Source organism: Lissotriton vulgaris, chromosome 12, assembly GCF_964263255.1.
Source record: "Lissotriton vulgaris chromosome 12, aLisVul1.2, whole genome shotgun sequence".
Taxonomy (NCBI): domain Eukaryota; kingdom Metazoa; phylum Chordata; class Amphibia; order Caudata; family Salamandridae; genus Lissotriton; species Lissotriton vulgaris.
Genome location: NC_141700.1, coordinates 745,366,171 through 745,379,639, shown reverse-complemented (window position 1 = coordinate 745,379,639; position 13,469 = coordinate 745,366,171). Strand labels below are relative to the sequence as shown.

Below are 13,469 nucleotides of genomic sequence, written 5' to 3'. Positions count from 1 at the left end.
TTTTGGCCTCCTCTTGTCTCTCGATCCTACCGAGAGACAAGATGGCGGCCGCTCCGGACTGTTTAGAATGTTGACAGACACCAGAGAGCCAATCAGCTTCACTTCGCAAAGCTCCGTTACGCGAAAAGTACGCGAACTGGTGCGCTAACCGGGATGCTGTCACAGATATATCTGTTTTTTTAAACGTTAATTTCTCAAAATCCACTGGAGCATATATATTGAGACCCAGCAAAGGCACATCGGGCTAACAGTCCCTACAATTTTGCCAAGTTTCGTGCAAATCCATTCAGCCGTTCGAGCTAAAAGTGAGGCCAAACGCCCTATGGAAAAATGAATGGGAAAAACGTGTTTTGGGACCCCCCTTTTTTCTCGGCCCCCCCTTGACGGAACCCCCCCCCAAATTTTCAGGGGCTGCTCAGAAACAAAATGTGCCATTTTCCTGAAAATTTCAGCCGATTCCGTCCACAAACGCCAAAGTTATTAGACATAGAATTTTCAAAAGTTCCATAGAGAAAAAATCCTAACTATATATACCTACTGGCTATCGCCAGTAGGTAATATATATATATATATATATCCACAAGATTGCCTGTCAAAGGAGAAGGGAGCCTCACACGAAGATGGAGTTTCAGCCACGTTTATTCAGTGCAGGCAGCATCATGTGGACACCTGGACTGGCAGCAAAGTAATGTCCTGCCTGACGCGTTTCCTGCATTAAGCACTTCTTCAGAGGCATTAGACAAAGCTCAGGGTTGCACGGCGATTTATTTGAGTACCACCTCACTTTCTTCAAGTCACGCCCATGGGCACGGCCACCCCTGGGGTCTGATGGTACTTGTGGTTCAAGTCTCGCAAGTGCGCCGTCGTGACTGTCCTGAATTTTCATTACATTAATCCCATGTGGGTAGTGCAGCCAAGTAAACCATCACGTTGTTGCATTCATTCTGCACGGAACAGGCATCTTCGTTCCTTTACAAACACGCCGTGTGGCGTCTCTGTAGGAAGGCTGTAAACAGCCCCTGGGCCCCTTTTCGCGGCTTCAGGCACGCCGCAATTAATCCACAAGATTGCCTGTCAAAGGAGAAGGGAGCCTCACACGAAGATGGAGTTTCAGCCACGTTTATTCAGTGCAGGCAGCATCATGTGGACACCTGGACTGGCAGCAAAGTAATGTCCTGCCTGACGCGTTTCCTGCATTAAGCACTTCTTCAGAGGCATTAGACAAAGCTCAGGGTTGCACGGCGATTTATTTTGAGTACCACCTCACTTTATTCAAGTCACGCCCATGGGCGCGGCCACCCCTGGGGTCTGATGGTACTTGTGGTTCAAGTCTCGCAAGTGCGCCGTCGTGACTGTCCTGAATTTTCATTACATTAATCCCATGTGGGTAGTGCAGCCAAGTAAACCATCACGTTGTTGCATTCATTCTGCACGGAACAGGCATCTTCGTTCCTTTACAAACACGCCGTGTGGCGTCTCTGTAGGAGGCTGTAAACAGTATCCTGGGCCCCTCTTCGCGGCTTCAGGCACGCCGCAATTAATCCACAAGATTGCCTGTCAAAGGAGAAGGGAGCCTCACACGAAGATGGAGTTTCAGCCACGTTTATTCAGTGCAGGCAGCATCATGTGGACACCTGGACTGGCAGCAAAGTAATGTCCTGCCTGACGCGTTTCCTGCATTAAGCACTTCTTCAGAGGCATTAGACAAAGCTCAGGGTTGCACGGCGATTTATTTGAGTACCACCTCACTTTCTTTAAGTCACGCCCATGGGCGCGGCCACCCCTGGGGTCTGATGGTACTTGTGGTTCAGGTCTCACAAGTGCGCCGTCGTGACTGTCCTGAATTTTCATTACATTAATCCCATGTGGGTAGTGCAGCCAAGTAAACGCGGACACTTTTTCACAGCAATAAAGCAGCGTGACAAGACGCAGGTCACCCTCTCTACCCACTTGGGATCAATACTTGTGCCACAACTAATGAACTTTGCACCCACTTGGGATTTATTGTGCATCAAACTACAACGCCCAAGATGCCGCAGGAGTGGCTGCGTCCCCGCCCAGGGCCGTGTTGGGCAGCAATTAACAAAAGCAGAAAGTTCACATGTTAATCACTTAATGCCACAGAAGAAGGGAGTTGGTTCCTCCCGAAACTCATCTGGCAACATTAACTTTGTGAAGTGGTTACCTGTTTACCTGCCACGAGCAAGCTGTGAATAAACCTGTGTTTTCCAAAGAATCTTCCTGGTGGTCCTTTCACTTTGGGACTCTGGTATTGTTGGATGTTAGCGGCTGTCCCGGTCGCGAAGGTGACCCCCCCGCCTTTGGATCCGAGTCAGAACCACCCGGTTGTCTGACGCTTACGGATGGAAGACGCGTGAGCACGATTCCAGTAAGTGCTCACGCGGACCCTTTTTCACAGCAATAAAGCAGCGTGACAAGACGCAGGTCACCCTCTCTACCCACTTGGGATCAATACTTGTGCCACAACTAATTAACTTTGCACCTCCTTGGGATTTATTGTGCATCAAACTACAACGCCCAAGATGCCGCAGGAGTGGCCGCGTCCTCGCCCAGGGGCGTGTTGGGCAGCAATTAACAAAAGCAGAAAGTTCACGTGTTAATCACTTAATGCCACAGAAGAAGGGAGTTGGTTCCTCCTGAAACGCGTCTGGCAACATTAACTTTGTGAAGTGGTTACCTGTTTACCTGCCACGAGCAAGCTGTGAATAAACCTGTGTTTTTCAAAGAATCTTCCTGGTGGTCCTTTCACTTTGGGACTCTGGTATTGTTGGATGTTAGCGGCCGTCCCGGTCGCGAAGGTGACCCCCAGCCTTTGGATCCGAGTCAGAACCACCCGGTTGTCTGATGCTTACGGATGGAAGACGCGTGAGCACGATTCCAGTAAGTGCTCACGCGGACACTTTTTCACAGCAATAAAGCAGCGTGACAAGACGCAGGTCACCCTCTCTACCCACTTGGGATCAATACTTGTGCCACAACTAATGAACTTTGCACCCACTTGGGATTTATTGTGCATCAAACTACAATGCCCAAGATGCCGCAGGAGTGGCCGCGTCCCCGCCCAGGGGCGTGTTGGGCAGCAATTAACAAAAGCAGAAAGTTCACGTGTTAATCACTTAATGCCACAGAAGAAGGGAGTTGGTTCCTCCCGAAACGCGTCTGGCAACATTAACTTTGTGAAGTGGTTACCTGTTTACCTGCCACGAGCAAGCTGTGAATAAACCTGTGTTTTCCAAAGAATCTTCCTGGTGGTCCTTTCACTTTGGGACTCTGGTATTGTTGGATGTTAGCGGCCGTCCCAGTCGCGAAGGTGACCCCCCAGCCTTTGGATCCGAGTCAGAACCACCCGGTTTTCTGACGCTTACGGATGGAAGATGCGTGAGCGCGATTCCGGTAAGTGCTCACGCGGACACTTTTTCACAGCAATAAAGCAGCGTGACAAGACGCAGGTCACCCTCTCTACCCACTTGGGATCAATACTTGTGCCACAACTAATAAACTTTGCACCCACTTGGGATTTATTGTGCATCAAACTACAACGCCCAAGATGCCGCAGCAGTGGCCGCGTCCCCGCCCAAGGGCGTGTTGGGCAGCAATTAACAAAAGCAGAAAGTTCACGTGTCAATCACTTAATGCCACAGAAGAAGGGAGTTGGTTCCTCCCGAAACGCGTCTGGCAACATTAACTTTGTGAAGTGGTTACCTGTTTCGCTGCCACGAGCAAGCTGTGAATAAACCTGTGTTTTCCAAAGAATCTTCCTGGTGGTCCTTTCACTTTGGGACTCTGGTATTGTTGGATGTTAGCGGCCGTCCCGGTCGCGAAGGTGACCCCCCAGCCTTTGGATCCGAGTCAGAAGCACCCGGTTGTCTGACGCTTACGGATGGAAGACGCGTAAGCACGATTCCAGTAAGTGCTCACGCGGACACTTTTTCACAGCAATAAAGCAGCGTGACAAGACGCAGGTCACCCTCTCTACCCACTTGGGATCAATACTTGTGCCACAACTAATGAACTTTGCACCCACTTGGGATTTATTGTGCATCAAACTACAACGCCCAAGATGCCGCAGGAGTGGCCGCGTCCCCGCCCAGGGGCGTGTTGGGCAGCAATTAACAAAAGCAGAAAGTTCACGTGTTAATCACTTAATGCCACAGAAGAAGGGAGTTGGTTCCTCCCGAAACGCGTCTGGCAACATTAACTTTGTGAAGTGGTTACCTGTTTACCTGCCACGAGCAAGCTGTCAATAAACCTGTGTTTTCCAAAGAATCTTCCTGGTGGTCCTTTCACTTTGGGACTCTGGTATTGTTGGATATATATATATATATATATATATATATATATATATATATATATATATATATATATATATATATATATATATGTCTGCTCCGACGCACCTTGGCAGCGCACTCTTGAAAGGGTGCTTGAATCGTGGAGGTGCGTCCCCGAGAATTATTCACGCTCCGTTTTCTTGCTGATATACATTCAAGAAAGAAAACACTCTCAGGGGGTTTTCTCATCCATATTCCTTCATTTTCGAGCAATCTTGACGCGTTTCGTCATCCGCCTTGTTCTTTGCTCCTCATGCTGCAATGCATGACGGGCACCATATGAGGGGCTCTTTGTCGGAGATCTTTTTCCCAAGCCGTATAGGTGAGGTGCGTGTGAGGGGCCAAGTGGTGTAGCTGTGATGTTAAGTGAGGAGAAATAAAATGAGGCGAGGTGGTGCTCCAAAATTAATTTTAATCTGTGAGCCCACTCATCTCAATTAAAACTAGAATAGCGATACCACCAATTATAATGGCAGGAGGTGTCTATATGTGTGTAGTCATCTATAACAGAAATGCAGCACCACAGAAAAATAATAGATTCACAAAGCTGCCTGGCTTCCCTGGTGAGCCAAAACCTTACACAATATACGCTGCCGAGAGGAGCACCTGAAATTTTTGCTGTAGCGTAGTACAGATACCTACTCACTCAGTGGTGGAAAAAGCAACACGAAAGAGGATATGTTATGTAAGCCAAATTATAAGCAATTATCACTGATAATTCCTAACTTGATTTGTGGCTAGGAATCTACTGGTCAACAATTGCTAAAGCGAAGAGCCATTTCTTTACTCAATGAAATTTGCCAGAATTTTCTGTCAACCCTCACAACCACCCCTTCTATTATACGAACATTAAAACAGAAGCTTAAACCACTTCATAAAATGTGTAAAATCCTACCTTTGTGTCTCCTCCAATCCACCGGACAGAACTGGTATTAACATTGAGGGTCTCTCCGGGAGGGGCACTTGAGTCATATGTGCCCACCTTCACAGGTCTGAGGGTACCCTTGTGACTTTGTTGCCAGTTTAAAATATCATACTGTGCAGGTGGGTTTCCGTGCTCATCAAAAAAGGCCCCTCTGCCACCATTTTCTTTCAAGCTCACATTTTTTATATAACCAAGAAGCTGGAGGATGGCAGAACAGAAGAGACATTCATTGCAAATGTACTGTTTAATTTTTATTACCATTTTTAGGATTATATTCATGAAAGAATCCCATTGCTTAGGTTGTACTAGAACAAGCCATTCACATACATTCAGGTGCACTTGACTGATAAGGTTCCTTGAAACTTGACCACCCCAATCTTGTTCACACATTTGTGTTGTGGCACCATCTATGTGGTTCCAAAAATCCTATATCCAAGACCGGGCAAGGTGAAAAGTTAAATGTATTCCCTTAAATTTGCATAGGCTTTGTCAAAGCGGTCTGATAAACTCATGAAAAAAAATATTTAACAGCCTAGCTTATATTTGACAGAATATTTAACTAATATTGGAGACCCTCACAATAAGATAACAAAACATTTACAAGACAGCATAAACAGCTAACCTCTATGGATTTAATGTGTTCATCATTTGAATGTAATAGTGTCTCCATAATTCAGAGTGACTATAACTTGATGAAGTATGATAAATTAATGTAAAAGATAAATACATTGATATATAAATAATAGAAACAATTTTACTAGGCTGTTACAGTATGCTGTACACAATACACATATTTGAGCCCATTCAGATCTTGATGGTAGACCAATAACATATGTACCAGATCTCAGGGGCAGTGTTACACTGACTACCCTGGGGTACAACAGGTGTGTAAATCTGCTTTCTGCACCTCTGTAGCACTTTCCTATTGCAGAAGTGCCTGCAGATACTTCTGCAGCTTCTTGTGCCATACAGAGTGCATTTGCATGCACCACTGTATTCCGAAGGGGAATTTCCCTCTTTTGCATGGGGACATGGTCCCAAGCAAATGAGGGGCCGCTTTCTCTCTGGACCATACATGGGTGAAGATACAAACGAGCTATTGGAGGGAGCATTGACTCAGTGCACCCCTAGTTTTTCAAATTTGAAATGAGATAAATCAGTTTCAAGCAATATCAAGAAACAAATGGTTAGAATGGTATTCAGACAAAATATCGAAAAAAATATAGTGGGACAGAAATATTGTGTACAAAATATTTTGATCTCAAAATAGTCTGGTATGTAATTTTGAAGTCAGAAATATCGAACTATGGTGTTGAATAAATATCAATATTAAAACTATCGATTTTAAAAATCATTATATATAATACAGATTTTTTTGTTAAACGTAGTTTGTAATAATATGCATTTATTTATGGTGAATTGCTAGAAATGTTTTTTGTGTTAATTAATATTTTTTAGGAGTGGGATGTTGGGTTTATATGGGTTAAGGGTGAGAAGTAATTTAAACACTTGTAAAAATGTGTGTAATATTTCAATGAAAAAATATTATTAAGAAAAATTCGATTGAATTTGAAAAAATTCAGGAGAAGGATGATGAGTTTATAGCGGATAATTTAGATGGAAGTTTTGAAATTTGGGAGTGGAATGTTGAGTTACATGGAAAGACAGTGGGGACTATTTTAGCATATTTAGGGACCCATTAGGATGGCGGGCGGATTGCCCCTGCCGGGACAGCGGTGCTCACCGCCGGCCTGACGGGGGCAATCCGCCCGCCATCCTTGTAGGAAAGACCCCCGCCATATTATTATGAGTGCACCGCCCGCCACAATGTTAGGGATGCAGTATGCATCCGCCACTGTGGCGCGCGCATCCTAATAGCACCCACAGGACCACCGCCCTTATGGAAGCGGTCCTTTCTACGATGGGATGACGGGCGGACAAAATCCGCCCATCATCCTAATAGACCCCTTTGTTTGAATTCAATTTTTTTGTAAAATAACATTGTTTTAGTATTGGCATGATGGGCCAATAGGGGACAATGGTGGAGAGTATTTTTAAATATTACATCATTTAAAAAAATGTTTTTCCATTATATTCAAAAATGTTTAAAAATGTAGTATTGGGATATGGAGTTATAGGATTAATTGTGGGGAATTTTAACAATTGGATAATCTATTTAAGAAAATGTAAAAATGTAGAGAGAGAAAACAATATTAATTGTGTGATGTATATTTATAGCGAAAAGGTGTGGGCTATAGTGAACAAAATTAAAAAATGTGGTATTTGTTTGGGAAATTATTTCATATTTATTAAAAATAACTGAGTATTCAGATTGAAAATTAGAATGGAAAATGTTGGGGGTATTTTAAAAATGTTTTTACATTTTTATATTTTTTAATTTTTTTTAGGGTAGTTAGTTAGATTAATGTATGTTGTTAGCTGTTGTCAAATATTATTTCAATCAATCAATCAATCAATCAATCTATTTGTAGAGCGCTCTATTTACCCGTGAAGGTCTCAAGGCGCTGAGGGGGGGGTGGGTGGAAGCTTCGCTACTGTTCGAAGAGCCAGGTCTTGAGGAGTCTACTGAAGGCGAGTAGGTCTTCCGTCTGCCGTAGGCGGGTAGGAAGGGTGTTCCAGGCCTTGGCGGCGGTGTAGGAGAAGGATCTGCCACCTGAGGTTGTTCGATGGATGCGGGGGACGGCGGCGAGGACGAGGCTGGCGGAGCGGAGCTGGCGGCGAGGGGTGTGGAAGCTGAGTCTGCTGTTCAGGTAGGCTGGTCCGGCGTTGTGGAGTGCTTTGTGTGCGTGGGTGAGGAGTTTGAAGGTCATCCTCTTGTCGATGGGGAGCCAGTGTAGGTTTCTCAGGTGGGGGGTGATGTGGCTGTGGTGGGGGACGTTGATGATCAGTCGGGCGGAGGCATTTTGGATGCGCTGTAGTCGTCGTAGGTGTTTGGCTGGGATTCCGGCGAAGTGTGCGTTGCCATAGTCCAGCCTGCTGCTGACGAGGGCCTGTGCGACCGTTCTTCTTGTTTCGGTCGGGATCCACTTGTAGATCCTGCGGAGCATGCAGAGGGTGTTGTAGCAGGAGGAGGAGATGGCGTTGACCTGTTTGGACATGGAGAGGGAGGAGTCGAGGATGAATCCAAGATTGCGTCCGTGGTCGGTGGGTGTCCGTGCTGTCCCCAGAGTGGTTGGCCAGCAGGATTCGTCCAAGGCTGAGGGGTTGGGTCCGAGGATGAGGACCTCCGTCTTGTCCCAGTTCAGTTTCAGATGGCTGCTCCTAATCTAGTCGGCGATGGCCTTCATTCCGCCGTGGATGTTGGTTTTGGCGGTGCGTGGGTCCTTGATGAGGGAGAGGATGAGCTGAGTGTCGTCAGCGTAGGAGATGATGTTGAGGTTGTGGTGGCGGGCCACTTGTGCGAGGGGGGCCATGTAGATGTTGAACAGCTTCGGGCTGAGGGAGGATCCCTGGGGGACGCCGCAGATGATGTCGGTAGCTTCGGATCGAAAAGGTGGGAGGCGGACGCTCTGGGATCTGTCGGAGAGGAAGGATGTGGTCCAGTCGAGGGCCTTCTCTTGGATACCGGCTTCTTGGAGGCGTGTTTTTAGAGTGTGATGGCAGACCGTGTCAAAGTCGGCCGAGAGTTCCAGGAGGATGAGGGCAGATGTTTTGCCGTTGTCTAATTGGTGCCTGAAGTCGTATGTGGCAGCGATGAGGGCTGTCTCGGTGCTGTGGTTTCGTCTGAAACCGGATTGGGACGGGTCCAGGATGTTGTTGTCTTCGAGGTGGCGGGTCTGTTGCATGTTGACGATTTTCTCCATGACCTTCGCCGGGAATGGGAGCAGGGAGATGGGCCGGACGTTCTTGAATTCCTTGGGGTCCGCCTTGAGCTTTTTGAGGAGGGCGTTAATTTTGGCGTGCTTCCAGCTTTCCGGGAATGTCGCTGTTTCGAAGGAGATGTTGATGATCTTCCGTAGTTGGGGTGCGATGGCTGCGTCTGCCTTGTTAAATATGTGGTGTGGGCACTGGTCTGTCTGTGATCCTGAGTGGATGGAGTTCATGACCTTGCATGTCTCGACATCGCTGACGTTGGACCAGGAAGTCAGGCGGTTGGTGCTGTTGGTGTTCGGGAGAGGGGTGGAGTCTGGCGTGGTCGGGTCGGTCGTGGTGTTGAAGCTTTCGTGGATGTCGGCGATCTTGCGGTGGTAGAATATGGCCAGTGAGTCGCACAGTTCCTGTGAGGGCGGGATGTCGTTGGTGTTGGCGCTGGGGTTGGAGAGTTCTTTTACAATGCAGAAGAGCTCTTTGGTGTTGTGTGCGTTGTTATCCAGGTGGTATTTGAAGGAGGATCTCTTGGCTGATCTGATGAGGTGGTGGTGTCTGCGGGTGGCGTCCTTGAGGGCTGCGTGGTTGTCCGGTGTGCGTTTGGGGAGCCATTTCTTCTCCAGTTTCCGGCGTGCGCGCTTGGAGGCCAGAAGCTTATCGGTGAACCAGGTGGCTCTCTTGCTGGCGTGGTTGTTGGAGGGTTTCTTCAGTGGTCGAGGGTGTTGGCACAGTCGTTGATCCACTGTCTGAGGTTGCAGGCTGCGGCGTCTGGGTTGGTGGGGTCAGAGGGTGGGTTCTTGGAGAGGGTGGTGATCAGCTGATCTTCGGTGACTTTGCTCCAGCAGCGGCGAGACAGCTATTGGGTGCAATGGTGGGTGGTTGGTTTTTTGAAGGTGAAGTGAATGCCGCGGTGGTCGGTCCAGTGGGGTTTGGTTGTGTGGTCGAAGGTGACGTGGGTGCTTGTGGAGAAGATGGCGTCCGGCGTGTGGCCAGCGGCGTGGGTGGGTGCGGTGACAAGTTGTCTGAGGCCGAGGTTGGCGATCAGCGTGGAGGAGTTGGCGTCGTTGTTGTTCTCGAGGTGGAAGTTCAGGTCCCTGAGGAGGATGTAGTCCGTGGAGGCGAGTGCGTGGGTGCTGGCGAGGTCGGCGATGGAGTCACTGTAGCGGGCCCAGGGTCCGGGGGGGTCTGTAGATGAGAGTTCCTCTGAGGGTGGTGTTGGTGTGGATCCAGAAGTGCAGGTGTTTGGCGGTGTTGAGGGAGTCGTCTGCGTGGGTGGTGACCTTGAGGGTGGACTTGTGGACGATGGCTATTCCTGCTCCGATGCCTTTGGCGCGGTCCCTGCGGGTGATCTTGTATCCGTCTGGGATGGCTACGGCGATGTCTGGTGCAGAAGAGTCGTTACACCACGTCTCGGTCATGAAGGCTACGTCCGGGCCTGTGGTGTCGAGCCGGTCCCAGAGCTCAATGGCGTGTTTGCGGGCGGAGCGGGTGTTGAGGAGTATGCAGAGGAGGTGGTTGGGTCTGGTTCTTGGTGGTTTGATGGTTCTGTCGCAGGTGAATCTGCAGCTGTGGCAGGACAAGGGTCCGTGGGTGTGTTTCGGGGCAGCCTGGTTGCAGTGTTGGTCTTGGCCAGTGTTGAGAGCATGGAGGGAGTCGGCATCGTAGCTGAGTCTGGGTTGGGTGCGTTGGGGGGCGCGGGGGTCAGGGGTTCTGGCACTGGGCACGGTCCAGGCGTGGACGGGTGCAGACGGGCTTGCCTTAGGTGCGCCAGCGGCGCCCCCGCTGAGCGCGCCCACTACGTGGCCGCGTAGCGGCTTCCATATGAGGGGATGTGGGAGGGAGGAGCAGCTGGGAGGCGGGAGTGGGGCGGCGAATAGGATTGCAGGTGGTCGGGCCGCAGGGACGCAGCGGCGGGAAAAACGGGCGGGGGCCACGGGAGAACTGGGCACAGGAAGGAAAAACAAGTTTAGGCAAGAAAACAAGTACAGGCACAGAGGAATAAAAACAAGTCTGGGCAAGAGAGCAAGTTAGGCACAGGGGAATAAAAACAAGTCTGGGCAAGAAAGCAAGTTAGGCACAGGGGAAAAATACAAGATTAGGCAAAAACAATGCAGGCAGAGCCGTGCAGCAGCGTGGGGAGCGACCTGCCTGCGAGAAGGGTCATAGCAGGGTCAAAAATATATATATATAATTTTGAATTTTTTATAGAAAATATTTTAAAATGTACACAACTTCAAAAGTAGTTTTTGTTTTTGGATGTTATTTTCATAGGGAAGGACAGTTGGGATTATTAATACATTTAATTTTATAATTTGTTTTTAATATGTATAAATAAGACATTTGAAAGATAATATAAATTAAATTTTTGGTGTTTTGTGATTATGAAAATTTCTTTAAATTGAAGTTTATGTTTTTATATTTTTTATATTTTGTTTCTTTAAATAAAAATACATTTTTTGGAGTTGCTGTGTTATTTATATGAATGACTTATTATTTCGTTTTTTTTAAAGAATTTATATTGTTTAATAAGTTTAAGTATATGTATTTTGTGATGTATTTTATAACTTATGATTATATTTGAATTGTCACATGTAATTTATATATAAATAATTTGTTAGTCATGACAAATATTTTAATATTTCAATCTTTATAAATCTTTAAAAAATATTTATCACATTTATTATATTCATTTTTCTATTAGCCATTAGCTAAAACCTTGCGATAGGGGCATTGGCAAAATGAGAAATAGCAACATTTGTACTTGTGTTCTAATCAGCCTGTCATCATATGCCAGGCATAATGAAACTTTGAAATCCTGATTGATTTATTTGGGAAAGAAATTGACTTCAAAATATCAACAAAAATTCTCCAGAAGTCTATCGCCCTTCACAGGTTACAGCCATGATAAATTGAGGATTGTCTTAATGAGAAGCGGATGAACAAGAAAATAAGGGCCCGATGTAGGTAGGCCGTTACCGATCGGTAACGGCCGAAAATACCGATTTTGGGCCCTTACCGATCGGTATTCAGCCATCGAGATGTAGGGCAATGAAAATCCTCCAAATCGGTATATATACCGATTCAGAATGGCTACCGAATCGGAAATAATCCGAATCGGAAATAGCCCGAATCGTTAAGAGAACGAATCGGTAACATACCGAATCGATAAAAATACCGATTCGGTACATGTACCGAATCGGTAGTGACACCGAATCGGAAAAAATACCGATTCGGTCCATGTATCGAATCGGTCGAGACAGCGAATCGGAAAAAGTCTGAATCGGATAACCTACCGATTCGGTAGAGTTACCGAATCTGTAAACACCGAATCGGACAGAGATAGAGATGTAGGGAAGCATAGAAATACCGATTTTGGCTCAAAATCGGTATTTCAAATTCGGTAATTACCATGGATTACAATCAGGTGGTAACCAACTGCAACCCATAAAAACAGACCCAAAATGCATTGCAACTTGCAGGATGGCTGCTTTTTATGTCATTGCAAGGCGGCTACGGCTACAGCAGGACGGAGAGAGGGAATGGCTGAGACAGGAGCAGGTGTATAGACAGCGGATCACCCTGTTCATGCTCACAGAGGCAGAGATCCTACAGAGGTACAGGCTGGACTCAGACACCATTCTGGAGCTCATCAGGGACCTCAAACCACTGTTGGACCACCCCACCCCAAGGGCACACGCCATCCCAGCGCACGTGCAGGTGCTATGCAGCCTACACCTGCTTGCGTCTGGCAGCTATCAAAGTGGAGTAGCTGCGGTAGGAGGGGTGACCCAGAGCAGCCTGTCAAGGTTTTTCCACAAATTCCTTGACGCCATGATACAGAGGATGGACCAATACATCTCTTTCCCTGCAACCCACGCGGAACTGGTACAAACAAAAGCTGACTTTTACCAGATGGCACAATTTCCCCAAATCATCGGCTGTATAGATGGCACGCACATTCCGATTTGCCCCCCTGCTGACACAGAATACATCTACCGCAATAGGAAGTCGACGCACACCATCAATGTTCAGGTGATCTGCAATGCGAAGTGCACCATCACAGACCTGGTAGCAAAATTCCCAGGGAGTACCCACGACTCCTACATTTTTCAACAGAGCGGCATCTATGCACGGCTGACGGCTGGCGAATTTGGTGAAGGATACCTCCTAGGTGAGACACATCATCAGACCCCCATAACACAAAGTAGCTAAGTGAAATACATGTATGCATGTGAGTAATGTTACCCCTTTTCCTTCTAGGCGACAGTGCATATGCCCTCCGCTCATTCATACTCACCCCCTACCTCAACCCCTCTACACCCAGCCAAAGGAGGTATAACCGGGCCCACAAAAGCACAAGGAAT

The 13,469-nt window shown here is 47.3% G+C and overlaps 1 protein-coding gene across 1 annotated transcript in view; it reads right to left on the bottom strand.

The window, feature by feature from the left end:
• Positions 1 to 13,469, bottom strand: part of LOC147678547 (extracellular calcium-sensing receptor-like) — a 95,779-nt gene that overhangs the window by 39,234 nt on the left and 43,076 nt on the right. Inside the window, exon 3 of the mRNA XM_086946594.1 lies at positions 5,248 to 5,475. Coding sequence (XP_086802720.1) covers positions 5,248 to 5,475 — 228 coding nt within the window. The remainder of the gene's footprint in view (positions 1 to 5,247; positions 5,476 to 13,469) is intronic.